At 37.5% G+C, this 26797-nt stretch overlaps 1 protein-coding gene across 1 annotated transcript; it reads left to right on the forward strand.

The window, feature by feature from the left end:
* LOC109219952 (DNA gyrase subunit B, chloroplastic/mitochondrial) lies at positions 1-26797 on the forward strand. The gene is made up of 21 exons (XM_019384416.1): positions 1-335; positions 1341-1485; positions 4076-4156; positions 4274-4387; positions 4800-4856; positions 7783-7884; positions 9329-9479; positions 9590-9666; positions 10136-10246; positions 13358-13428; positions 13650-13791; positions 15089-15187; positions 15310-15438; positions 15568-15682; positions 24392-24459; positions 24783-24896; positions 24976-25092; positions 25243-25296; positions 25374-25479; positions 26097-26227; positions 26402-26797. The coding sequence occupies exons 1-21, from the start codon at positions 193-195 to the stop codon at positions 26468-26470; spliced, it is 2196 nt and encodes a 731-aa protein (XP_019239961.1). The 5' UTR covers positions 1-192; the 3' UTR covers positions 26471-26797.

The following is a 26797-nucleotide window of genomic DNA, read 5'->3' on the forward strand; positions in this document are numbered from 1 at the left end:
GGAAAAAGTAAACTCAACAATTAAAAACAAAATAAAAAAAGAAATATTACTATTCGAACCAGAGGAAAGAGACTCTCTTATCTTCTTCTTCTTCTTCCTGGAATTCCCGCAAAAGCAAGAAACACGCTATAGTAACCGCGGAAAGAAAGCTTTCAAAAGAAGTGCCGGCTTTGTGTTTGAGTAAATGTCTGAATGGCTCTGCTAAAGCCTTATCCTCTTCAACACTCTCTTCGCCGCATGGCTTCTCGCTTTCTTCTTCACTCTCACTACCATACCCATACTCTTTCCTTTTCCTCTATCTCTCTTTCTCGCCCCTCTATTGTCCTTAACCCCAGGTTCCTTTCTCTCTCTGTCTCCCTCCATTATGTAGACTGTATACCTCTCTCGTTCTCTCTATATATGTATATGTGTGTTTATACATATTTATCTGTTTCATTTATGTGTTTAAGTCTTAAAAACATTTTATTTCTCTTATCTCTTGTTGAATGGGAAAAAAAATTAAAATCTTTGAGGGAAGAACATTAAGGTTAGCTGAACTTTTTCTTGATAAATGCACGAACCTCGGCTAATTGCATATGTACTCAATAATTTTTTCCACCAATACTTGGACAGATAAGAGTAAATCACGTAGTGTTTTTGCCTCACTGGACTTGAACCTGAGACCTATTGGTTCTTGATCCACCACTAGGCCACACCCTTAGTGTCGGGCCAACTTAAGGTTAGCTGATTTTTTGTTCAAATGAAGGGCATTTAATAGCAGGGGTCCCTTTTAGGAAGGGCGATGTTGTAACCATTTGAGAGAAATAATTGATTTTTTTGAGGGATTAATGTAATGTTTTGGGTTGGGTGACTTGGTATAATGAAAGCTATTTTGACAGCTGGAGCCTCTTTTTAATTTGTTTTTCTTTGGTTTTGCATTTAAAGAAGGGGGAAAAGGTCACCCTTGGCCTTTTCTGTGTTTATCCGTTTTGGTTTTTGAACTTTAGTTGCTGGTTTAATATATTTAGTCAAGTGAGTTGTTCGTTGCATACTGACACATGTTCATTTGGTTCTTTATACGCTAATTTTTCTGTATTTTGAAAAACTAGATTATTGTTTCAGAACAGTGGGATAACCTTGTTTTTAGGAATATGAATGTTCTTGGTCAGCTTAATATTGTTAAACAGGAGGCTTTTGGTGCTTAATTTAAAGAAGACGGAAGTGCTGCCCGTTTATTTGCTAGTTAATTTATTTTTTTCGATAAGTAATGCAACCCTTTTCTTTGTTTGTAACTATTTGGGTTTTTGAACGTTTTCTTGTTGGGGTTTATCTTTTTAAGAAACTTTGTGGACTTGTTTCAGGGTGATTAATAAGCCGACGAGGCTATCAGATGCGATTTTGATTAGAAACATGGTGTCTCCAAGAGCTTTTATGTCATCAAGCACTGCTACAGAGGCTTTTCAAGAAAATACAAAGTCAAAAGCTTATGGTTCTGAGCAAATTCAGGTGAATGACTATGATTATATTCATCATGTTGACGTTTTGTTTTTATGTAAGATTGGAGAAAGCAAAGAACTTCTGATCATGCTGGAAAGTGACCCATTCTTTTGGAGTCTAGATAATGTAGGTCCTTTCTTGAAACCCGAAAGAGGACATCACTCTGTGGCCGAGTGTGTTCCAGTGAGATACTCTCAGTCTGGAGTAATGTATACGAAGATGGGATTATAACTTGATACTGGATTTTAAGTTGGTGGGTGATTCGTTTTCTAATGTGTAAGCACTTTCAAAGACCGAAAGTGATGCATTGACAGGCATTTGACATGTCAAACAGGTACAGAATGCTTGAGAAAAGCATGTGGCCCTTGCTGTTATCGTACTCAGAACGCTATGTATTTAACCTCACAGTTAATTAACCAATCTCTGCTAGATAAAATGGATATGTCTGAGTTCTGTATTAAGTATTTGATGATATTCTCTCTATTTGAAAATAAAATTGAAAAAAATACAATAAAATGGTAGTGTACTTAGGATGGAAATTGTTTTATGCGGGGAAGTGTTTTACCTTGGGAAATCTTTTATAGGATCATTTTCCAATATTTAGTTGGGTATAAAATAATAAAGTTGATGAATATGCTGGCAGTCGAAGAGCTAGAGTAACGACCATGGTCACAAAGGTTGGAAGAGGCAACACTAGGTGAATTCTTCTTATGTACCTAAGCTTTCATAGCCAGAGGCCCAGAGCTCTGCGGTGCTACGTTGGTGGGAGATAATAGGTATAATAGGTACACAGTGAATTAGTCGAGTGTACAAGTTGGTCCAGACACAATCATTATTAAAATGAAGTGGATGATAGGGTACGAGCTACGAGGATAGTGTTATGGTAGTGTTCCTCAGTATTAAAAGTTGATAACAATCTCTAAGTATTGGTTGAAGGCTTGAAGCAAGTGAGTTTTTTCTGAGAGAAAAGGTAATTATATATTTATATTATGAGTGCAGCACTAAGGAAGTGCTGAAACATTTACAGGTGCGCAAAAGCAAAAGAAGAATCCCTTTCTAATAGGGACTCTAAGAGGTTAAGTAGTGATTCTGCTTCAATTATGAATTCCTCCTTACATCAAAAGGAAAATAGAAGTATACAGTTAATTTGATCTGCTGAATTGAGTTAGCTTTATCTTTTTTTTTTCTTTGCTTCCAACCAATCTACCTCATGTATGTTGTGATTGTATTCCACCACAATGTGCTGCTGCTCCTCTTTCTACCTCTTTTCCAGCAGTATAGCGGGTCTGAAGCAAGTGAATTAGAGTAAGAGTTGAGATATTTGTGATTGAAAATGACTTCCATTAGTGACGGAAGTCATATTGCTCCTTTTGGTGGAAAATAATTTCCTTCGAGAAAAGATTTTCCTCAATTCAGTGTTAGCTAACATTAATTAACTTATTTTCTTCATACTAAACACACCTTAGTTTTTTGATTTTTGAAAATGATTATCCATATTTAAGTGATGTGGTGTTCTACATGTAGTTATGAAAGAATGCAATTCTTCCTAATCAATTTTGTTACTTTCGTTTGTCTTTTTCGTTTTTCATTTTCTTCTTTTACCTTTCTATCCTCTATTTAATCAAGGATATATATATGTATTGTTTGCACATTAATCTGCTCTATCAGTTTATTCTGTAGGTTTAGAGTTGCTTATTACTTGTAAATTAGTTTTACTGAAAAATATAAACCAGCGTTCTCAAATGCTCATTTAAGGCGCGCTTAAGCCCTGAAGCTCAAAAGCTCAGGGAAGACGCTTCGCCTCGCTTAAGCTGCACTTCAGTGTAAGGCAAGGCACTAAGGCGTGTGCCTCATGCTCATGAGTTCTTTGTTGAATCAAGTTGCACTAAATAACAAATATAATCAGAACATAAGTGCATTAGCAACAATCAAATAGGTGTATTAATTGTTAAGGATAATATTATGAATCTATTTTGTTACTCTGTCCTTGAATTACATATGTATTTTTTCCCCCTTCATTGCACCTTTTTTTTATACAAAACCCATACTTTAAGTGCATTGTGCGTTTAAAGCACCAATAGACCTTGAGTGCTTTTTGGAGTTTTTTGCCTTTGACAACACTGAAACAAACATGCATTTTAGGGTGATAAGGAAAATTTAAATTAAAACAACTGCTTTCACAGGTTATGCAACACAGAAATGTCAAATATCTTATTTTGAGCATAAGTATACATGCACAAGTACACGCAGTAGATACATGGTGTCTATTGGATCATTGACCGAATAGTGAATAAACTCTACTATATTTTGCATTACCTTTATGGAAGTCTGCAAGACATCGGTCAGCTTTTGAGTTACAGTTTACCTGGATAAGAATGTAATAGAGACAGTAACCTTCAGAATAACCTTTCACTAGCAAGTGCAGCTTAATGCGAAGCAAATATATATAGTTATGTAGGATATCTTCTACTTATTTGTTTCTCAGCAGTAATTTTCTTTTTAAATTGTTTGTTTTTTACTATTGAAAAGAATTATTGATGTGGATAATATGTTGATCTTTTACCAGTAAAAATAATTATGCAAATTGCTGTCTCATTAGGTATTGGAAGGTTTGGATCCAGTCAGAAAAAGGCCAGGAATGTACATTGGAAGCACCGGACCTCGTGGTCTCCACCATTTGGTATATCTAGACTTCTCCGATTCCTTTCTTTTGATATATTTGGCGTTGCTAGCTACGCTTCTATTTATTCTTGACTGAACTTTTATTGTCCCAGTTATTGAACATATTTCCTTGTAGGTTTACGAAATATTGGATAATGCCGTTGATGAGGCACAAGCAGGATTTGCAACAAAGATAGATGTGGTCCTTCATGCGGATAACTCCGTGAGCATTGCTGACAACGGTCGAGGGGTATGTGCTGTCTTATTCTCTTCTGCAGAAGTAGGACTAACTTAATAGGAGATTGCACACACTAGCTTATGTATATTGTGTTTTCCTATCATCTCATAAAGGATTGACTCAACCTTCTCTTGAATATTCTGCTGTCTTAGCACATAAGATGATTTTTGTGTCATCAAGCTGTTCATGTTTGTGATTTTCCCCTGATCTCCCTTGCTTATTTCCAGTCCTTCCTACCTTTCAAGGAGAGATCCTGGACGCTGCATGTGATAGAAATGGTTTTAGGAGGTGTGCTAATAAGAAATTGACATGCTTGTATATGGTTGTCAAAGCTCCTTGAAGTTCCCATTCTGATCAAAACCTTATGCTTGTTGATAAAAAATTGTTTCTCATTACATAATGCATTTTGTTGGGAATTTTTCAGATTCCGACAGAGTTGCATCCAGTGACAAAGAAATCTTCTCTGGAGACAGTTTTGACGGTATGTTCACATGGGATAGCCATTTTCAGGCTGTTTTTAAACACACACCCACACACACACACATATGTTTATATGTTTTTTCCTACTCAGTGGATGGGGCTCAGTGTCAGCTTCTCATCTAACTACAAGTCTATAAAAATGTGTCCAAAGTTATGAGATTTCTTTAACCTAGCATTGTTGGAAAATTTTTAAATTTTTGAAAATCCTTGAAGCCTGTGTAATCAGAAGGAAGAATTAAGAGTTACGAAAACCTGTTATTGAACTCCCAAAGACGGTTCCTCAATAATGAAAGATTGAAGGTATTCCTTTTCAAAAAAAAGAAACAAAGAAAAAAGAAAGTGACAGACGGAAGGTATAGTTGCTTCAAGATTCATCAGTCAGTTTTGTTCTCGGAGCTTTGGTCATAGTGGTAAGAGTGCAGCGCGTAATACATGGGTTAAGCACACGTAATGGGTCCGAACTTGCCGCAGACAAAGCCTGGTATTTAATTGGAGAAGTGTAGATGCTTAGTATCCACTGATTTTCGAACCGTGCGCCGCTGGTATCGAGAATTTCTCGATTATAAAAGTAAAAAAGATTCAACAATCAGTAATCTCTCATTGAAATTTTATAGAAGAGTTCAGTGGCGCTTAGTTGTACTTTCCTATGGCTTTCTTCCCCAGTTGTCTTATCCTGCCCATACCTATGGTGATTTTGTATTAAATATCAACCAGTGCTAGCATAATCTTCTATTTAGCATGTTTGGCCCACAAAACCTGACCTAAGATACTCGGAGCAGTAGTATTAGTAACCCGGAGTTTTCTTATCCAAATTCCAAAAAAATAATAATAAAAATTAGTGACCCGAAGTTTATGTGCTTTACAAGAATCTTCATCAGCTATTTTAAAAACACTACAACAAAGTGGGTGCAAACCTTGGAGATTAGGGTTTACAGAAAACACTAGGTTATTTCATCACAATCCTTGACGAGCAGAGTTACCCGATACATGTGCTGGTGGGAGGTAGTAGGTACTCGTGAAATTATCAAGATGCACACAAACTGGCCTTGACACCACCATTATAAAAAAAAAGAGAAGCAGTATTGCTTGAGTAAGGTGCAAGGTTACTGCATAATCACATGCTTAAGCCGAAATTCAGAGAGGTATTTTCTTAAATTATATTCAGAAAGGTGCTTTTAAAGCACTGCCACAACTCATAATTAAATAGACTAATTCACTCTTGTGTTGGTTTTCTACTTTTTGGTATACCTCTAGTATACATGTATGTTTTGCCTAAACGTTAATAAAATTTATTACCTTTAAAAAAAAATTGAAGCACAAACTCACTCTTGCTTATTGTTTATATAAATGGATCTAACAACAACAAACCCAGTATAATCCCACAAGTAGGGTCTGGAGAGGGTAGTGTAGGGGTGTGCATTTGAATCGGAAATCGAATCGATTATTTGTTATCGGTTTATCGATATCAGTTTATCGATTTCGATTTCGAAATTTTCCTTATCGAGTTATCGATTTCGATTTCGATTTTGTCCTCTTCGGTTATCGGTTTATCAATAAACTAGATATACTAAAAAGACAAATTTTTTTTAATTTTTTTTATTTTTTTTTCCCTTATTCTATAATAACCTTCCCTTTACCCTAAGTCCCTAACCCTATTATTTCCTCTACCACATTTAAGGAATGATCTTATTTAAAGCTCAAGGGAATGAAGTTCAAATTAATGGAAAACAAAATAAGCCGTGATGATACGCGTATTACACCGTATTGCCCGAAGGGGGCATGCTGCAAGAGCGTAGGTGAGTGATAAGCATAGGAGGCGTGCCCGAAGGGCAGCAGCAGCAGTGTGGTTCCAGATGCCGTCGAAACTTGGAATTCAAATAAAATTTTGTTCTGTCTTATCACATTCATTTTACTTCAATTCTATTTGAATTCCTGTTGTAGTATTTTATTTTGTTTTTTTTATACCGTTGGAGTGTTGGTGGCATACATTTGATCCCTTACTTTAGTTTCGTTGCATGTGCTTGTTGACACAATTTTTATGTTATAAAAGGTGTTCGTCTTATTTTAGCTTCTTTTTGTCCATATTAGTTAGGCGTGTTTATAGCGATATACTTTCCGTGGAATCCCGCAAATTTTCTTATTGGTGTTATCGATAACCGAATCGATAAGCCCTAAAAATCGATAAATCGAAATCGAAAAAATCGAAACCTTATTGAAACGATAATGAAAAGCATATGTACAAATCGATAATCGATAAGTAATTATCGATAAGGGTCAAAATCGAATCGATAAATCGAATGCACACCCTTAGGGTAGTGTGTATGCCTTTCCCGTATATTGTGAAGGTAGATAGGTTGTTTCCGGTGGACTCCCGACTCAAGGAAAAAAGCAAAAGGAAGCAGTAACAACATCAAGATAAGATAACTGAAACGAAAGAAACAACAGGTAATGATATAAATCTAGGAGTAAGAAAATACAAGAGTAATACTAATATGGCTGGTATGGAGAAGAGATACGTCCGATTACCTACTATTAATTCTCGACCTACACCCCCTCCTATCAAGAGTTATGTCCTCTGAAAGTTGAAGCTACGCCATATCTTGCCTAATTGCGATTTCCTAATACTTCTTAGGCCTACCTCTATCTCTAGTGATCCACTCTATTGTGTATGTTGAAAAGTTTTGTTGATTATAAGCTCCTAGTTATATACTGGACAACCAATAATATTGTAGTTTCCGGCTTTTAAAATTTATTACATTCTTCTGAATTGACTCTTGTGCTACTTACTGATGTTGTTTGCACTGTTGCAGATAGTATAAAATCATGGAAATCAATGTTTATGAATTTCTGTCTATATGGAAACCATGCATTTAGAATAGACAATGAACCAAGAGTATATCTTGATGATGTGGTAGCAAATTGTGCAGGTTTTGCATGCAGGTGGTAAATTTGGAGGCTCAAGTAGTGGCTATAATGTGTCTGGTGGATTACATGGTGTGGGCCTGTCAGTTGTTAATGCATTGTCACAGGTATCAATATCATATTTTGGAGATTTCTGCTATCATTTTCCTATACACTGATAATGAATGCAGAATTTGTAATTTAGAATATATTTGTGCTATAGCCGCCCCTTTTCTTTTGTGACGGTTGTCGCTAGTTTTTCTGCTCTTAAATGGGTTGCTTACTGTCCTTCGTGTTCTATCCCTAGATTGCTGCTATTACTTGTTGCTGCCTTGTTTCGGTTTTCTGATTGCATTACTTAGTGTTAGTTTTGTATTTTCGCTTCGGTTGTCAGATTGGTTTGCTTGTTATTGCCCCTTCCCTTTTTCCTTCGTGAGCCGAGGGTCTACCGGAAACAGCCTCTCTGCCTTTTTAAAGGCAGGGTAAGGTCTGCGTACACTCTACCCTCCCCAGTTCTTGTTGTTGTTGTTGTAAATGGGTTGCTTACTTTAGCTTTATGTTGTTCTCTTGTTAACTAACTGTCTAAGGATACTTTAATCAAATTTGTCAGTGCCATTGTTTTAACTAGATAAGTAGTCTCTAGTGGTAGAATGACCTCAAATGTTGTTTACTTGCATATTTACAAGATTGTTTAAACATTCTCAGGTTTTTTCTTTTGTGACAAATATGTGCAGTTCAGGATCTTTCAAAATTTTGAATTGTATTCTAGACTTGTTGTTCTGGGTTTTCATTTGCAAAAGTTGATTGTGCTCCTTTCTTGGGGTGCCATTAATCTCATTTAAGGAAAGCAGATATGAATTTATGCTATAATCAGAGAGACTACATTCTGAAAATGATAACAGACAATCCATTGTTCACCTCTTGCATGTGTGGACATAAATCAATAGTTGAGCAGTTCAACTCTTTATTCAGTGACCTTTTGATTTCTAAATAGAGCAGTGTTCCGTGAGTATCTAAAAGGAAAAGTAGATAAAACGAAATGAAATAATGTTTGTAGTATTACATGTATTTGTAGTTATATTTTGTTTGTCTTGCTAAACAAAAGCTCTCGTTTTCATCAGATATGCTCTTTGTCAAAAATGTGACCGCCGATGGGTTTCGTCCTTTAATTGAACCGTACTAGTATGAGTGCGGTAATGTTTCATCTATTTCTTTTTTTCTTCTCTTTCCTTTTGGGCTTTTGGTTGGGCGTTGATCAAGATAGTTTGAAGAAGGCTTAGAGAATTGCAGTTAAAGAGAGAGAGAAGTGAAAGTAATATTAGGAGTCTTTACTCCTTATTGAATTAAGTGTAAGCACTTGGTACTGCAGTAACCCTGATGAATGGAAGAAATGGTCACAAAGACTGACATGAATGGTGCTTGATTTGATTGCTTTTGTATATAATGTAGTTCTCATTGTTTTTCTGAGCGTAGCTGACAATGTTCAGCAAAATGCTTACTGGCGTGATCACTTTTCCTTTGCTAGTCTTTCAGCTTTCTTGACGTAGTGATCTATATCATGTTCTCTGATAGGCCCTTGAAGTTACCATATGGCGTGATGGTAAAGAATACCAACAGAAATATTCACGTGGGAAGCCAATAACAACTTTGATATGTCATGACCTCCCGGTGGAAATGAGAGATCGACAAGGGACTGCCATTCAGTTTTGGCCTGATAAAGAAGGTAGTTACATTGTCTTCAAACTCCAAAAGATGTTGCTGCCGTCTCCTTTCTTGTCATGTTTCCAATTTCTGTATAAGCATCTAAAGTTCTGATGACATCTTGCTTTGCAGTATTCACAGCTGAAATACAATTTGACTATAACACCATAGCCGGGAGAATTAGGGAGCTTGCTTTCCTCAATCCCGAGGTATGTCAAGATCGTTCTCGCAGAGAAAAGCCTACTTACTTGCTCTTGCTGCTTTTAATTTATGATCAAGTCGGTGTAGCTTCTTACTCTGTCACCTTTTAAAGAAGTCGAAATAGAAAGGGATAGGAAATTGTCAGTAATATTGATTAAATTCATGCAAAGTTTTCTGAACGATGCTGTCAAATGATGCCTTTGAGAGGTTTTGTTCGTGGAAGGAACTTCAGTGGCTGTTTGAATGTCTTCCTTCTTCAACCTATGGTTTAAGTGAAAATGCTTATGCCATTTGGTGACTGCATGTTGAAGTTCATTGCAATGCATTTGACATTCCTCACTTCTGCATGCTGCATTTTGGTGCATAGACATACATAAACTTCTTCCAAGAAATGAAAGCTTCTTATGCTTGATAACTATATTTTCATATGCAAGATTCATTTCAGTTTCAAACAGTTGAGCAGTTCTTTTATTTCAGCTCACAATTGCTCTCAAGAAGGAAGACATAGATCCAGAGAAGATCCAATGCAACGAGTACTTTTATGCTGGAGGATTGGTTGAATACGTGAAATGGCTGAATGCAGACAAAGTGTGTTTGTCTTTTCCCTTTTACTTTTCACACACTTCATTTTCTCTTTTAAATTTGGGAGTAAATTGCTTGCTATTGAAAATTTAGAACTGGCGGTAATGGCTTATTGCATTAAATTGACGAGCTTGAAAAACTTGTTCAGGTTATTCAGGGTGATCTCTCATACATACATGTCATGTTACATAGTGTCCTTGTCCGCACCACTTCTAGAAAAAATTGAATGGAACCAGCAAATTATATTTTATTCTCCCTTGTTTCAAATTTGTTCTTCCCATTCTGATTTGGCACTATTATTAAGAGGACTTCAAAATTTGAGCTATTTAATATTTGTTATGAAGCATATTTGGATGTTTTTTCCTTATAAACAACATATCTTTTCGTTTGCATTACAAAATAATAAATTAAGGATGAAGTTGTATTCAGAAGAGTAGAACTGGTTTCTATAAAACATTTTGTGGTATATAATATGTATCTATAAAATGCTTTGTGGTGCCATTTGAGTAATGTAGACAACATCTTGGGTTATTTCAAAGAGGAAAGGTGTCACACCCCGAACCTGGGCGTCGACGTAACACGGCACCCGGTGCCTGACTACATGTGACCGAGCGAACCAACTGGCTGGCTGAATGAATATGTGATATCATAACATATTGAATGCGGAGATAAACTAATGCATGCTGATATACCGAAAGTCTGAATGATATATATCTAAGTGCGAAAACACTAATATGTCTGAAACATATCTGTAGCCAACATTGCTTAACATGAAAAGTTTGCGACTTTTTCTAACTGTTACTCTAGTCTATGAAGCGTCTAATGAAGTACTAAAAACACTAAAAGACTCTAAAGTAATGATAATGCCCCGAAAGAACGGGGGCTCACCCAATAGCTGGTACGAGAATCCCAGCGCTCTGAATTGTCAACCTGTAAATCATTACTTGTATCGTGAGATGCAGGCCCCGGACGAAAGGGACGTCAGTACATTTGAATTGCACTGGTATGTAAAGCAACGGAAGGAAAGAACTGTAAATACTGAAATTGAAATTGAACTGATGACTGAACAAGGAAGTAAAGATATGAATACTCCTTCTGAATGATGAACCACCTGTTTGTCTGAATAAATAAACTGCGGCCTCAGGCCCAATATATATGTGCACAAGCTACAGCCTCGGGCCCAAGTATACGTATATATAACTGCGGCCTCTGGCCCAAAGATGCATAAAACATAAACTACGGCCTCAGGCCCAAAGACATGTGTTCAACATTCAGGAATTTAAATTCAGGAACTGAGAATCATACTGTAATACATGATATTGAAATACTGAATCATACTGAGTTACATGATATTGGAATGCTGCATAGGAACTAGACTGAGACATGTATTCTTGAACTGATTATGAAAACTGAAACTTCAACTGTTTATGACATGCTGAGTACTCTAGACTGAGACTCATGGGCATTAAACACAAGTCTATATTGATTATCCACTGAGCTCACAATGTTTGGACTGAAAGTCATGAACAAATTACGAAGCTAGAGAATAGAAGTTCTGCAACTATTCAAGGAACTAAGCTTAACCATATTTCTGAGGCAATTAGTAACATTATAAAAGAAACGTAGTGTAGGGAGAATCATTAACATTCCCAAACATAGAAGTTAGCCTCAAATACCTTAACTTCGTGCTCTTGAGCCTAATACAACGTTCGCTAACCCTTTCAACTTTAATCTATAACAATACAAGTCAAAGGGATTCCATATTAGCAATAATACTCATGTTTTGGTCACTTAGGCATTTCATCACACACCTTATGGGCGTAAAGCCTCATAGCCCTTGTTAATGGTACTTTCTTCACCAAATTCTCATTCTACTACTTCTAGGTGATTCTACAATCCCAAATATATGTAACTAACACCATCTCAACACCAAAAATCTACAACAATCTTAAGTAAACAACCCAAAACCCTAGCATAGTTGATATGATTCTCTTTATCAAACCCATTTACTATTCTCCCAAGAACTCATCAATTCATAGCTATAAATGATTAGGGAGTAGAAGCATTACCTTTTTGAAGTTCAATCCTCTTGAATTCGAGTTCTAGGGTTTCTTTTCTCAACAATGATGTCTCAGTCGAATATCTAATGATTTGAAGGGTTTACCCATGTTAATAAGGTGTTAGAGAACTGAAATTAACTTAGAAAATCATCATTAGAACTTACCTTGGATGATGGAGGGACCATGGAGGAAGTTGGATTCTTGAGAGCTCCCCTTTCTAGAGCAAATCTACGTGTTTGGGGTGTAGGGAACGAGGTAGGGTTTAAATAAGTGTACACGTCCAAAAATTGAGGAGGAAATAACAGTGGCTCGGATAGACATCGTCAGAGCGGGGGCATCATCAGAGGCGCCAAACTACACAACCTTGCATCGTCAGGGGCGCTAAAGTTAGTGCTCTGCTTGCACCGTCGAAGGCTGGAAGACAGACCTTCCATAAACTTAGTTGATTCTATCGAATCTTATGCACCTCACTCTCCGTCTTGATTCCAAAACAACTATTTCCATCCATACTCATCCCGATAGGACTTCACGTCTAAAATGTCACATTGATACTCATTTAACACATCCACACCTAATCCAAATTTTCTAAGTGTTACAAAAGGAGGACAAGCATTTTGGTAAACGGGGTATTTGTTCCATGGTATCACGATCTACAGTTCTAGCACAAAAGGAATAGTATATCTGAATCAAGTGAATATCCTTGCTTCATCAGAAAGATCAAGTCTGAAATCTGTCAGATAATGTTATGCATGTATATTTAACAATGACTTAAATTAATTACTGTCTTTGCCCCTAGGGCTTTGGTCCAGTGGTAAGAGCATAGAGCATGATGTGTGGGTTAAGCACACATCACGGTTTCAAACCCTACCACAGACAAAAGGCTGGTATTTAAATGGAAAAGGGTAGACGAGCGAACCCATTATTCACCCAAAACCGTGTTCCACTGGCTCTCGGGAATTTCCTGGTTATCAAAAAAGAAAAAAATTGATTGACTTTTCCGGTGATGCTTTTGTTGTATGAAGTCTATTAAGAAGTTCCCGACTTCTCTCTGCTCTAGAAACCACTTCATGATGTGCTGGGATTCAGAAAAGAAGCTGATGGAATCACGATTGATATGGCTCTTCAATGGTAAGATATTCATATCTTTTTATCCTTCTATCCATCTTCCTCTATTTACTCTTTTCTTCGTCAAGCATGGTTGGAATTATAGCAACATATAATTTTTATGCTGCACCATGCCGTCATGCAGTGGTTGCATGGTTATTTTCTTCTCAGCAATTGGTATGTATATGAATTGCGTGTTAAGAGTGGTATGTTTTACACAGTTTCTTGTCTGTTTTTCATTGCAGGTGCTCAGATGCTTATTCAGACACGATGCTAGGTTATGCAAACAGCATACGGACGATTGATGGTGGCACTCACATAGATGGTGTGAAAGCTGCCCTAACAAGAACTCTCAACAATCTGGGGAAAAAGTCAAAGACAATCAAGGTTTGTTGAATTTAGGTTCATTGTTTCTTTTATTTCTGTTTGCTCCAACAAAAATCAGTGATGTTTTTGTATCTCTCCAGCCTTTCCAGTCTGCTGATACAGCACCAAAATCTGTTGGAATTCTTCTGGTTTTCGCTTGCACTTCTGTCTGTTTGACCATGATTGCTTGGATGTGCATGCTACCCCTTGCGATAGCTTTGCTGGTTTCAATTGGAAAAAATACTCTGCACCTTGTGTTCACATTGGAGCTTTAGTGCCTTCAGAAACTTTAACTTCATAACCACCTTATGTTCTCATTGTTTGATGTTTACACGAGCTAGAGGATTATTCTAAAGTCGTACGAGTCTTTATCTGGATTACCACCTTTCGACCTAAAGACTTTGTAGTTATGTATAAGGAAATCACTTAAATTTATATAATAAAAAGTTTCCCTTTCAATTACTTAAAACTGAATCCATCCTTTGTTGACTACATTGTTTTTTGATAACCAAGAAATCCCTGCAAGCCAGTGGCACATGGTTCAAAACCTATCAAAAAGTGGGCCGGCCCCTCTACCCTTTATTAACTACATATTAAGAGAAGAAAGTTAAAATAGTAGAGTTAATTGGAATCTATTGAAATTGAGATGTGTAAATAGTGGTTTAGTTTTTGTCACATCAAGGCCACTATAACATTGAGTAGTATTAGTTTGGTTTTTTCACATTTCGATTTAGGAAAAGTGGTGAAATAAATTGAACAGGGAAAAATAATATTAGATAAGCACTGGGATGGAGTATATTATTAGGTGAGAATACAAGTGTGCAAGGTCAATGAACTTTGGCAGTGCTGACTTCAACTTTTAACAAAATTCTTCAGCTTGGAACTGCTTATATGCAGACATCTTCGAGAAGTATAGTAGCATTGCTTTCTGGACCATCACATAATCTTAGTCATGGGGTCTTTTTACATCTGTTAGTTTTTCATTCAAATTATGAGTGCCGTAGACCAGAATGTAGGAGAAGTTTTTTTGTTCTTAAAATAAGTCCTACTTAATCAATGCCTTCCAGAAAGAAAGAAAAAATGTTCTATTGTTCAAAGAGGAAAAGACAAGAATTGAGGTTCAGTCCAAATCTCCAATTCCGCCTTTCGGAATTCGCTATTCACTTCCCCTCTGGCACACTAATTGAGTGCAACCAAAATATTCGATCACCCTAAATCTGCAAAATCTGCTGTGTTAGCTTGAACTCTCTCTGTTTAATGTGTCAATAAGTAGGGATATTTGGGTTGCTCTTAACTTTTTTTCGTTTGTATTATTCAGGAGAAGGACATAAGCTTAAGTGGCGAGCATGTAAGAGAGGGATTAACCTGTGTTATTTCTGTTAAAGTTCCGAATCCAGAATTTGAAGGACAAACTAAGGTATCTCTCTCCTTTCATGGTTGAAAAGTTTGTTACAGTTTTTATGGTATAAAAGTTCTATGAAGCCTTAAAATCTCCAATTTTTGTGAGGCCGACATTGTTTACTATGTTTTCAATTGAAGACTAGGTTGGGAAATCCTGAGGTTAGAAAGGTGGTCGATCAGTCAGTTCAAGAGTATCTGACTGAGTATCTGGAATTGCATCCAGATGTGCTAGATTCAATTCTTTCCAAGTCACTAAATGCACTAAAGGTACCTAAGTTTGTTACATACACAAGACTGATCTTTGTAAGATTAAGCTGACTAAGTTGCCTGCTTGAGGACATCAATTGGTGTTATAAGAAATTATTTTACCTGCTGTATCTATTGCACCATATGCAGGCGGCTCTTGCAGCAAAGAGGGCTCGGGAGTTGGTGAGACAGAAAAGTGTCTTAAAATCATCCTCTCTTCCGGGGAAGCTTGCTGATTGTTCAGCCACAAATCCTGAAGAAGCTGGTAACTTACCTTATTATGGATTTTAAAACCAGTGTGACATTTGGGTTAAACATTTAATTTTAGTTGCATGAAATATATAGGACCTTTCTCTGTAGAAAAGACTGAACGTCTGGCATGCTTCTGAGCAGTGTTGTCAAAGGCGCGCTTAAGCCCTGAAGCGAGGCTCAGAACATGTTGAGCACTTCACCTCGCTTTGTGGGCGCTTCAGTGTGGCATCAAGGCTCTAAGGCATACTTTCCCTTGCCAATGAGTGATCCTAAAAAGGGGATACTAAACAATTGATATTTCACTTTATCGTAATTTTTTTTCCAATTTTTTTGTCCATATATTTGTTATTCATGCTTATAATTATTGATCTTTGACTACATATACATAATTTTACTTTTTCTCCGGTTGCGCCTTTTTTCATTAAAGCCCACGCTTTATTTGCGCTTTGCGCTTAAAGCCCCAACATGCCTTAGAGCTTTTTTATGCTTTTCGCCTTTTATAACACTCCTCACTCTACCTCATGGATTTTGAGCGCAAACAATCTAATAAAGTAGTTATGGGCATCCATTGCTAATAGGAATTAGGAAAGATCTCAATAGAGCTGGTTCTACTGCAATAGAGCTACCTTCCCGAAGGTAGGGGTAAGGTCTGCGTACGCACTACCCTCCCCAGACCCCACTTGTGGGATATTACTGGGTTTTATGTTGGTGTTGTAGAGTTGGTTCTATGTTGGTGGTGTTTCTGTCACTAGTAAGGAGGCGTGCAATGTTCAGGCCAGTTTCTTTCAAGAGATCCAAAATATACCTCCTTTGAGAAATAAAGATTCCTCTTTTAGATCTAGCAACCTCAATTCCTAAGAACTGCAATTTCCTAGATCCTTAATCTCAAATTCATGTGCCAACAACTATTTCAATCGGGCCATCTCCTCTTTGTCATCTCCTGTCATTACTATGTCATCAACATAAACTATGAGAACAGTGAGTTTACCCGTTTGATGTCTTATGAAGAGGGTGTGATCAACATTGCTTTATTGGTAATCGAAGGAGATCATTGCTTTGCTGAATCTGTCAAACCAAGCTCTGGGGGGATTGCTTCAGTCCGTACAAGATTTTCTTCAATCTGCATACCTTTCTTTGACTCTGTGCATTATCAAATTCAGGAGGAATCTCCATACTTCTAAGTCTCCATGAAGAAATGCATTCTTTACATCAAACTGTTGCAAGTCCCAATCAAGATTAGCTGCACAAGACAAAAAAATTCTAATAGTGTTCATCTTAGCAATAGGGGCAAATGTCTCTTTTATAATCCACTCCATAAATCTGACTGAATCCCTTAGCCACCAATTTTGCTTTGAATCTTTCAATTGAGCCATCAGCTTTGTGCTTTACAGTGAAGACCCATTTGCAGCCAACCAACTTCTTGTCTGGTGGTAAAGTGACAAGTTCCCAAGTCTCTTTTTTGACAAGGCCTTCATTTCTTCAATCATAGCTTGCTTCTATCTAAGATCTGCATAAGCTTCCCTCCAATTCTAGGGAATTGACAAAGAAGAAATAGACAAGGCAAAGGCTCTATAGGAGGGAGACAAAGAATTATAGGAGACAAAATTAGATAAAAAGGTGTTTGGTGGTGCAAGATCTGGCTGCTTTTCTGTGAGCAATAGGCACATCTAACTCATTAGGAAATGTAGATAACTCACTAGTAGAAGAAGGTTCAACTTTGGTAGATTGCATGATGGCTTCTTCTACTCTAGTTTTCCTTGAGTAAGTTTTCAAATCAGGCCTATCCAAACGCCCAATAGTCTTCCCCTTAATTCTTTCTCCAATTTCATTTTCCCATGTGACAATGTCATCAAGAGGTCCAGTAATGGAACTAGGTAGAATCACCTCTTCCTCCTTACTACTCTTACCCTGAAGAGGTGATGAGGTAATACTGAAATAGGGCTCAGATTCTCGAAACGTAACATCCATGCTAACAAAAGATATCCTAGAGGGAGGATGATAACATTTGTAACCTTTCTGTGTCGGAGAACACCGAATGAAAACACACTTTATAGTTCTAGGATCAAGTTTCCCAAAATTTCTTCTGTGGACAAAGCAAACACACCCACACACCTTTGGAGGAACAATATATTCAGTCTTAACATTTAAAGCTTCTAGAGGCTTTGAAAATTGAAGGGTTTAAGTGGCATTCTGTTGATAAGATAGGCAGCCGCTAGAATAGCATCGCCCAGTAAGGTTTTGGTAGATGCATGGTGAACATAGGAGATCTTGCTACTTCTAACAGACCCCTATTTTTTCTTTCAGCGACCCCATTTTGTGCACTAGTGTAAGGATAATAGTCTGATGGACTATCCCATTGGACTCCAAATAAGCACCAAATCTTTTATCCATGTATTCACTGCCATTGTCAGTTCTCAAGATTTTTATTTTGGCATCAATCTGAGTACAAATTATCTTATAAAATGACTGAAAACGAGAGAAAACTTTACTTTAGGCTTTTAACAAATATACCCAAGTCATCCTAGTGCAGCAATCAATGAAAGTAACAAACCATCGACGACCAAACAAAGAAACAATTTGGGTAGGACCCCATACATCAGAATGAATAGTCATAAACGGAGTTGTGCTTCTATTATCATTCACAGGATAAGAGTTTCTAGTATGCTTGGCATATTCACACCCATTACAAAACAAAGATTCAAATCGAGTCCTTGAAAGCAAATTGGGATATAACTTCTCAAAACAAAGAACGATGGGTGTCCTAACCGTCTATGCCGCAGTATTATTTCTTGGTTGACATCCTTACTTTCCCCAAAATAGGCTTGACCAGAGTTTTGAATTCCATCTAATATATACAAGTCATCACGCAATCTACCACTGCCAATCCTTTTCCCCTGTTTCAAGATCCTGAAAAATATAATGATCGGGAAAGAACTCGATTTTACTGTTTAGAGCTTTTGGTATGGCACTAACAGATAGAAGATTGACAGGGAACTCAGGGACATGGAGCACGGATGATAGTTTTATATTAGGAGTACAAATGACAAAACCTGTTTCAGAGGTAGGTGTTAAAGAACCATTGGCTATTTTAACATGATCTCCTTTGGGACTCGGAGAATAGTTTTGAATGCCTTTAGAAGAGCATGTTATGTGTCTATTTGCACTAGAATCAACAATCCAAGAATTAAGGTGAGCAGCAAAGGCAGTACCTGATTGCACATGATTGGATGTGGCAGCATTAGTGGAGTCAAGTTTGGCTAGGAGGCGACGAAGAAGTTGAATTTCATCTAAAGACAAGATTTCTCCCGAAATCGTCTCCTTGAATGTCTCGATATTTCCGCTCGATCCGAAGGAAATTTGAAGAAAATTGCTCAAAAATAATCTGTCTCGAGCAAACCTTAGCTCCGGTGAACGAAAAAATAAAAAACCGGTAGGGATAGGCTCGGAATGTTCCAATGACCCTAATAGAAAAGAAAATTCCAAAAACAAAACTGACCAGAAGGAGTGTGTGTTGGGGACAACCATTAAGAGAGAAAATTCGACCTCTGAGATAAAAACGGAACCCTAGTGCTGCGAGGGAGATACCTCAAAAAGACAGCAATGGCTCTGATACCATGTGGATTTTGAGAAGAAGAAAAGGCTTCTTGTATTTCTGTGTATGTTTACATCCCATGAGAAAGGGAATTTATACAAAGCTCCTAATGTAAATTAAGGAAATAAAATAAATCTATACAATCAATCCAGCTATCAAATCAAATCAAATCAAATCAGATCTCCTAAATATAATCAATTCTCCTGAAATCATGCTAATCAACACTCCTAAATCAAATCTCCTTGAATCATGCTAATCAACACAAATTAGCGGAATCCCAAGGTAGAACTGACCCGACTAGGACCCCAAACATCTGAATGGACTAAAGTGAAAGGTGATTCTACTCGATTATCAAGATGCCTAGGGAAATGGGAGCGAGTATGCTTATCGAGCTGACATGACTCACACTCTAGAGTGGACAAGTGAGATAATCCAGGTACTATTTTCTGAAGTTTTGACAAACTGGGATGTCCCAACCGTTTATGTAATAAATCTGGTGAATCGGTATTAGGACAAGTTGTTGAAGAAAGACAAGATGTGAGTTCATGTGATTTAGCAAGGATAAGGTTATAAAGTCCATTTGATTCACGGCCGGTACCAATGATCCGCCCTGTACTGCATTCCTGTATAAAACAAGGCCATCAAGAAATAAAACAGAGCATTTAAGTGATTTGGCTAAGCGACTAACGGCTATGAGATTAAAAGGACTACCGGGAACATAAAAAACTGAATATAAAGGTAAGGAAGGAAGTGGACTTGCTTGACGTATTCTAGTTGCCATGGTTTGAGACCCGTTGGCCATTGTGACTGTTGGAAGAGGTTGACAATATGAAATAGTAGTGAAAAGAGATTTATTACCAGAAATGTGATTAGATGCACCTGAATCAATGACCCAAGACTCGGAGGATGAGATTGGGAGACACAAGTCAGGCTATTACCTGTTTGAACTACGGAAGCAATCTCTGAAGATGTATGTTTACACGCTTTGTACTGAAGGAACTCAATATAATCCAGTAGAGAAACCATCCAACTATTTATAGTATAAGATCCCATTTTGCTACAACCAATTTCTCAAAGTCTTGACTAAAAGTTGTATGGTTAACCTTGGAATGCCAAATCAGAACACTTATTTATTTATTTATTTTTCTCTCTTAATTAGATGGAGTTGAAAGTAAGGTCTTCGCTTGAAATAGTGGAAACCAATAACTCCTGCGGGAAATTTGAAGAAATAGCTGGGAAAACACTGTTCGCGACATGAAAAAACACTGTTCACGCCGGAAGACACCAAAGTTGTCGGATTAGAAAGAAAATTGTATGGACAGGCTCAAAATCACCTCCTGAGAAAGCTGTCCTGAAAAAGTTGGGCCAAAAAGTGGCCGGAACAATCTGCACGCGCCGACGCGTGAGACGGGAATGTCGCCAGAAAATTCACTGTCAGTGGCGCGTGGTAGGTATTTTGGCGGAGGTTTTTGTTGGGATTGGTCGCCAGAGGGTGATCTACCTCGTGGTGGTTTTGGTTTTTGTACAACATCGATAAAAAAGAACTTTAAAATCCGACAAACCTACGGTCACCGAAAATTTTTCGGCTAACTGATTTCTTCTTCCTGGAGTCGCTGGTATTTTTGTATTAAGATTAGCTGCACAAGACAAAAAAATCCTGATAATGTTCATTTTTGCAATAGGGGCAAATGTCTCTTGATAATCCACTCCATAAGTTTGAGTGAATCCCTTAATCATCAATCTTGCTTTGAATCTTTCAACGGAGCCATCAACTTTGTGCTTCAGAGTGAAGATTCATTTCCAACCAATCAATTTCTTGTCTGGTGGTGAAGTGTTAAGTTCCCAAGTTTCATTTTCTGACAAAGACCTTCAGTTCTTCTAGTAAGGTTTTGGCAGATGCATGGTGAATATAAGAGATCTTGCTAAATCTGATATATGCCTATTTTTTCTTTCAGCAGCCCCATTTTGTGCACTAGTATAAGGACATCTAGTCTGATGGACTATCCTATTGGACTCCAAATAAGCACCAAATCTTTTATCCATGTATTCGCTACCATTGTCAGTTCTCAAATTTTTTGTTTTGGCATCAAACTGAGTACAAATCATCTTATAAAATGACTGAAAACAAGAGAAAACTTCACTATTGACTTTTAATAAATATACCCAAGTCATCCTAGTGCATCAATCGATGAAAGCAACAAACCATCGACTACTAGACAAAGAAACAGTTTGGGTAGGACCCCATACATCAGAATGAACAGTCATAAACGGAGTTGTGCTTCTATTATCACTCACAAGGTAAGAGTTTCTAGTATGCTTGGCATATTCACACGCATCACAAAACAAAGATTCAAATCGAGTCCTTGAAAACAAATTGGGGTATAACTTCTTCAAAACAAAGAAGCTGGGTGTCCTAACCATCTATGCCGCTGTATTATTTCTTGGTTGATATCCTTACTTTCCCAAAAAAAGGCCTGACCTGGGTTTGAATTCCATCTAATATAGACAAGTCATCATGCAATCTACCACTGCCAATCCTTTTCCATGTTTGAAAATCCCGAAAAATACAGTGATCGGGAAAGAACTCGATTTTACAGTTTAGAGCTTTGTTGATGGCACTAACAGATAAAAGATTGACGGGGAACTCAGGGACATGGATCATAGATAATAGTTCAATATTAGGAGTACGAACGACAGAACCTAAGATAGGTGTTAAAGAACCATTGACTATTTTGACATAATCTCCTTTGAGACACGGAGAATAGTTTTGAATTCCTTTAGAAGAGCCATTGCTGCCTTTTGAGTTAAGTTTTTCTCCCTCGCAGCAACAGGATTCCTAATCTCTGAAAGAGGTAGAGTTTTTCCCCGATCATAATGTGTGAAACATAATGTGTCCTAAAAAATGTTGAAAGTGAGGATATATGGTCGATGAAAAAGTAAAGTAGCAATTTTATCCTGTTAGCGTGTGTGTCAGATGTTACTCTCTGTAAGAGAAACTGTAAGATATTCTCCTTTATTTTTCTTTAGTAACAGTTTGAAGATTTGGAAAATATAATTTGAGGAAAAAGGATTAAGATTGTAAGTCAAAGTCTTGAAAATGAAAAAGTAATCGCTGGAGATAGGGGATGGGGGAGTTGAGGATCGCTAGAGAGGGGAATAGGGATGTAAGATGGCTTGATATGGTTAGCATTCAAGTGAAAAAGAAAATAAAAGTAACTTAGTCAATTCTCGTGCTCAAAAATGAGTTGGAGGCATGCATATTACTACGTCAGATTCGGATGTCTAAGAGACACATCCCTGCCTAGTTGAGGTGTGTAAAGTAAAAGTATCTAATTGGCATGTACCTTCACCGAATGAAAAAAGAGTTTTTAACTGATGTTTCGTGTCAATTCTGAGGGGCTATCTGGGTATTTGGCCTAAAAGGATATATGGAGTATTTGATAAAGAGGATATCACTTCATGGTTGAAAACCAATTTGTGTAATTAATTAAATTTCTCAAGGTAATTTAAAATGTGGTAATATGTTAAGTGTGTCAAACATTGTGTATTATGAAGAAGTCTCATGTAAAACCAGGATTGAGGGAGTAAAATTTTGAAATGTAGCACCCAATACATATCCTGATGTCAGGATCATTCGTGTTATGTTTCTTTAATTGTGTAGTTGGATAATCTCTCTGAGAATGTACGGGAGAAAAATCTATCTTATTAACAATGATACAATGAGCCCTATATATAATACATATTCTACTCCTACTACATATAGGACTAGGACATATTCTACTTCTACTACATATGAGACTAGGACATATTTTACTCCTACTACATATGGGACTAGGATTATTTATACATAACTATCTAACGCTCCCCCTCAAGCCGGTGCATACAAGTCATATGTACCGAGCTTGTTACATATGTAACTAATACGAGGACCAATGAGGGACTTGGTGAAAATATTTACAAGCTGATCATTCGACTTTACTACGGGTCATGTCAAACTCCTGGATAACTGTGTTGAACTTACCAAACCAGACTTGAGGAGACTGCTCTAGACCATAAAGCGACTGGCGCAAGCGACATACAAGACCACTAGACTCCCCCTGAGCAACAAAACCATGTGGTTGCTGATAAACAGAATTCAGTCGAAAAGTCGCCGGAGAAATTTGAAAATAGTGAGACTAAGATGATTCCACAGTACAAAATAGGTTCTAATACACCATTGGAAAGTAGAAACTTTTCTGGAAATCACTATTTATGCCGGAAATCACTGTTCACGCTGAAAAAAGTGCACTGTTCATGCCGGAAAAGATAAAAGTTGTCAGAATTTGATGTAATTTATATGAGTAGGCTCAGAATCACTGGACGAGTAAGTTGTCCTGAAGAAGTTCTGTCACAAAGTGGTCGGAATGGCTCACACGTGCCGGAAAAGTTACTGTACCTCGTCGGAACCCTAGTTCTGGCGGCGCGTGGAGTCGCGTAAGGGACTTTCTGCGGGAGCGATTGACTGGGGTTCTGTCGCCTGACTTTTTCGAACAAGATGGTAGTGTTGGTTTTCGCACAACACTTACCGATGAGGAGATAGCGCAAATCAATCTTGAGTCGTCAACCGGAAAGACGCACGCTGACTGACTTTTCCGTTCCGATGGGACTGAGATTTCAGGGGTTTGGTCGCACAAGGGTTTTGAATTACGGGTATATGCACAGTACCACTATAGCAGTGATGAACCCTGGGAACAAGATGAAGTTGCTGGAAAATTGCACGGCGATGAGATCTTTCTTCCCTGATGTTGCTGGAATGACTCGCAGCGATAATTTTCTCACTGAAGCTCTGATACCATGTGAGAATGTACGGGAGAAAAATCTATCTTATTAACAATGATACAATGAGCCCTATATATAATACATATTCTACTTCTACTACATATGGGACTAGGACATATTCTACTCCTACTACATATGAGACTAGGACATATTTTACTCCTACTACATTGGGACTAGTATTATTTATACATAACTATCTAACAATTTCAGTATAGGCATGCATATAATATATATATTTAACTGCCTTTTCTCAATTTTTTTTTTCTTTTGAGATCTTTTCTCAAAATCTTTTTTTCTTTTGAGATCTTTCAGAAATATTCATCGTTGAGGGTGATTCAGCTGGTGGAAGTGCAAAACAAGGCCGTGATCGGCGCTTTCAGGTAACTAAACTCGTTGGTGCTCTGTGAACAGTTATCCCTGTTATTCAGACAATGCTGTAGCTTACAAAATTGCTGATGGAAGTTCTGCAACGGTGCAACCTGATTCCCCACCTGACATCCTCATTGTGGCCAGAAAAGGAAAAAGGAATTGTTCAGCTGAAGCGTGAATAATGCATATTTACATTGGTCAAAGATAGATCAAACTTATCTGGAGAAATTGTGTAGCAGAAGTGGCGATTGGAAGACTAATTTCTTACTGCTTTCTAAGTTAATGGCATATTCTGACTGCAATGTAAATTATATCAGTTATTCATGTTTTGCAGGCTATTCTTCCTTTAAGAGGCAAAATTTTGAATATTGAAAGAAAGGATGAAGCAGCTATGTATAAAAATGAAGAGATTCAAAATCTTATTCTTGGTTTAGGACTTGGAGTTAAGGTACTATGCTCATCTTTTAGGTTCGTGCAATGTGCTGTTTGTTCAGACTTTTTTTCTCATTCAATCTTCTGCATCTCAGGGGGAGGATTTTAAAAAGGAAGCTCTCCGTTATCATAAAATCATAATTTTAACAGATGCTGATGTCGACGGTGCTCATATTCGAACGTTGTTGTTAACCTTTTTCTTCAGATATCAGGTGCGCCCATTTCGTTTTTATTCATGGTCTAATGAAACATCAACTAGAGTTTTTTGCTGGGATCTAACAGTTGAATTATGAAGGGAAATAATCAAGATGTCTAGTTGACTGTTTGGAGAACCTGATCGAGATATTCTTAAATTGTTGCAGAGAGCTCTTTTTGAGGAAGGTTGCATATATGTTGGTGTTCCACCTCTTTACAAGGTTTATTTTCTTTCGGATGTTGTCTTAACAGCTTATGTATTTTATTGTCCTTTAATGTTCTATTTGGAATTTTTCAGGTTGAGAGGGGAAAACAAGTATACTACTGCTATGATGATGCAGAACTTAAAAAGGTCCAGCGTTCCTTCCCTTCAAATGCATCATATAACATACAGAGGTTCAAAGGTGAGATAAGAAACATGACATGTTTTGGCTTTTTGGTTTTGAAGACAGCATATTCCATATGAGATATGTTCAGTTTGGAATGCATATCCCGATATTATCGGAGAGTTCGCCAAAGTTTTTAGCCAGCTAAATGAGGGGCCCCAGAACAAATGGCAAAAACCAATTTAGATAACCTTAGGGAGTTTGTGGAAAGAGAAAGCCTTGCTGCATGAACATTGGCACAAAAAAAGCATGTGCTCAGATTTGGGGCCTTGTATCCTACTCATAGCTTTTGAGGGCAGCATGGCCTCCCCAACTTTTGATGTTGTCTATGAGAGTTAGACATGGGAAGAAAGAATTTCTTGTATTCATTTGTGTCTTACATTAGCCCTATTTATATAGGGTGTTTACTTAGTACTAAACCCTTCTCTACCAATGTGGGACACTATACATATTAAGTCTCTAACCTTCTCTATTGGATGCTTTCTTTTCTATTAATGAATGTGATTGTTGTTTTTAGTGTTTTTTCCCCCCAGCAATGTCGGATACACTACTTAGGCATCTCTTATACATACACATGCAAGTTCTTCTAAACCTCCCTTGTTCAATTCATGTGATGCGTATGGAAATATTTTCAGGATTGGGGGAGATGATGCCAGTCCAGCTATGGGAAACAACAATGAACCCGGAGACTAGGCTGTTAAAGCAATTAGTGGTGGAGGACGCAGCTGAGGCAAATGTTATCTTCTCTTCACTTATGGGATCCAGGGTATGTCTCTTTCTTTTCTGCATGGTGTTAGGCTGAATCTTTTGTTGGGGATACCTACTTATTGGACCAGACTTAATGCATTTCCTTTTAATAACTATGGTGGATTGTCCATCTCTTTCCACCCTTTTGCTATTGGCTCGCTTTTATTACCCATCTCCCTTTTGGCAAATACAGGTTGATATTAGGAAGCAACTTATACAAAATTCAGCGAGCATGATGAACCTTGAGCAACTGGATATATGAATGTGATGGCAGGGCTTGTGGCACTTGATTTTCCAATTCTCCCTGGAAAGCAGACAAGGATTTCAATTACCAGTACTTTGACATGCATCACAGGATCTTGTCCTCTCGTTTATTTTTTGCTTTCCATAGTATGCACTCTTGTCCAATGAAATTTAACTTATTTAGTTAGCAATGTAACATAATGGTTCATGTAAGTAATGAGCTCTAGGAATTGTCCCTTAGTCAATGAGTTGTTGCTGGTCAGACTGATCTACTGATGAGCGATGAAAGTACTACTACTTTGTGCTCTCTGTCATTCTCGAGGAAATATGAGAGTTGTGGTGGTCA

The sequence above is a fragment of the Nicotiana attenuata genome, unplaced genomic scaffold, assembly GCF_001879085.1.
Source record: "Nicotiana attenuata strain UT unplaced genomic scaffold, NIATTr2, whole genome shotgun sequence".
In the NCBI taxonomy this organism is placed as follows: domain Eukaryota; kingdom Viridiplantae; phylum Streptophyta; class Magnoliopsida; order Solanales; family Solanaceae; genus Nicotiana; species Nicotiana attenuata.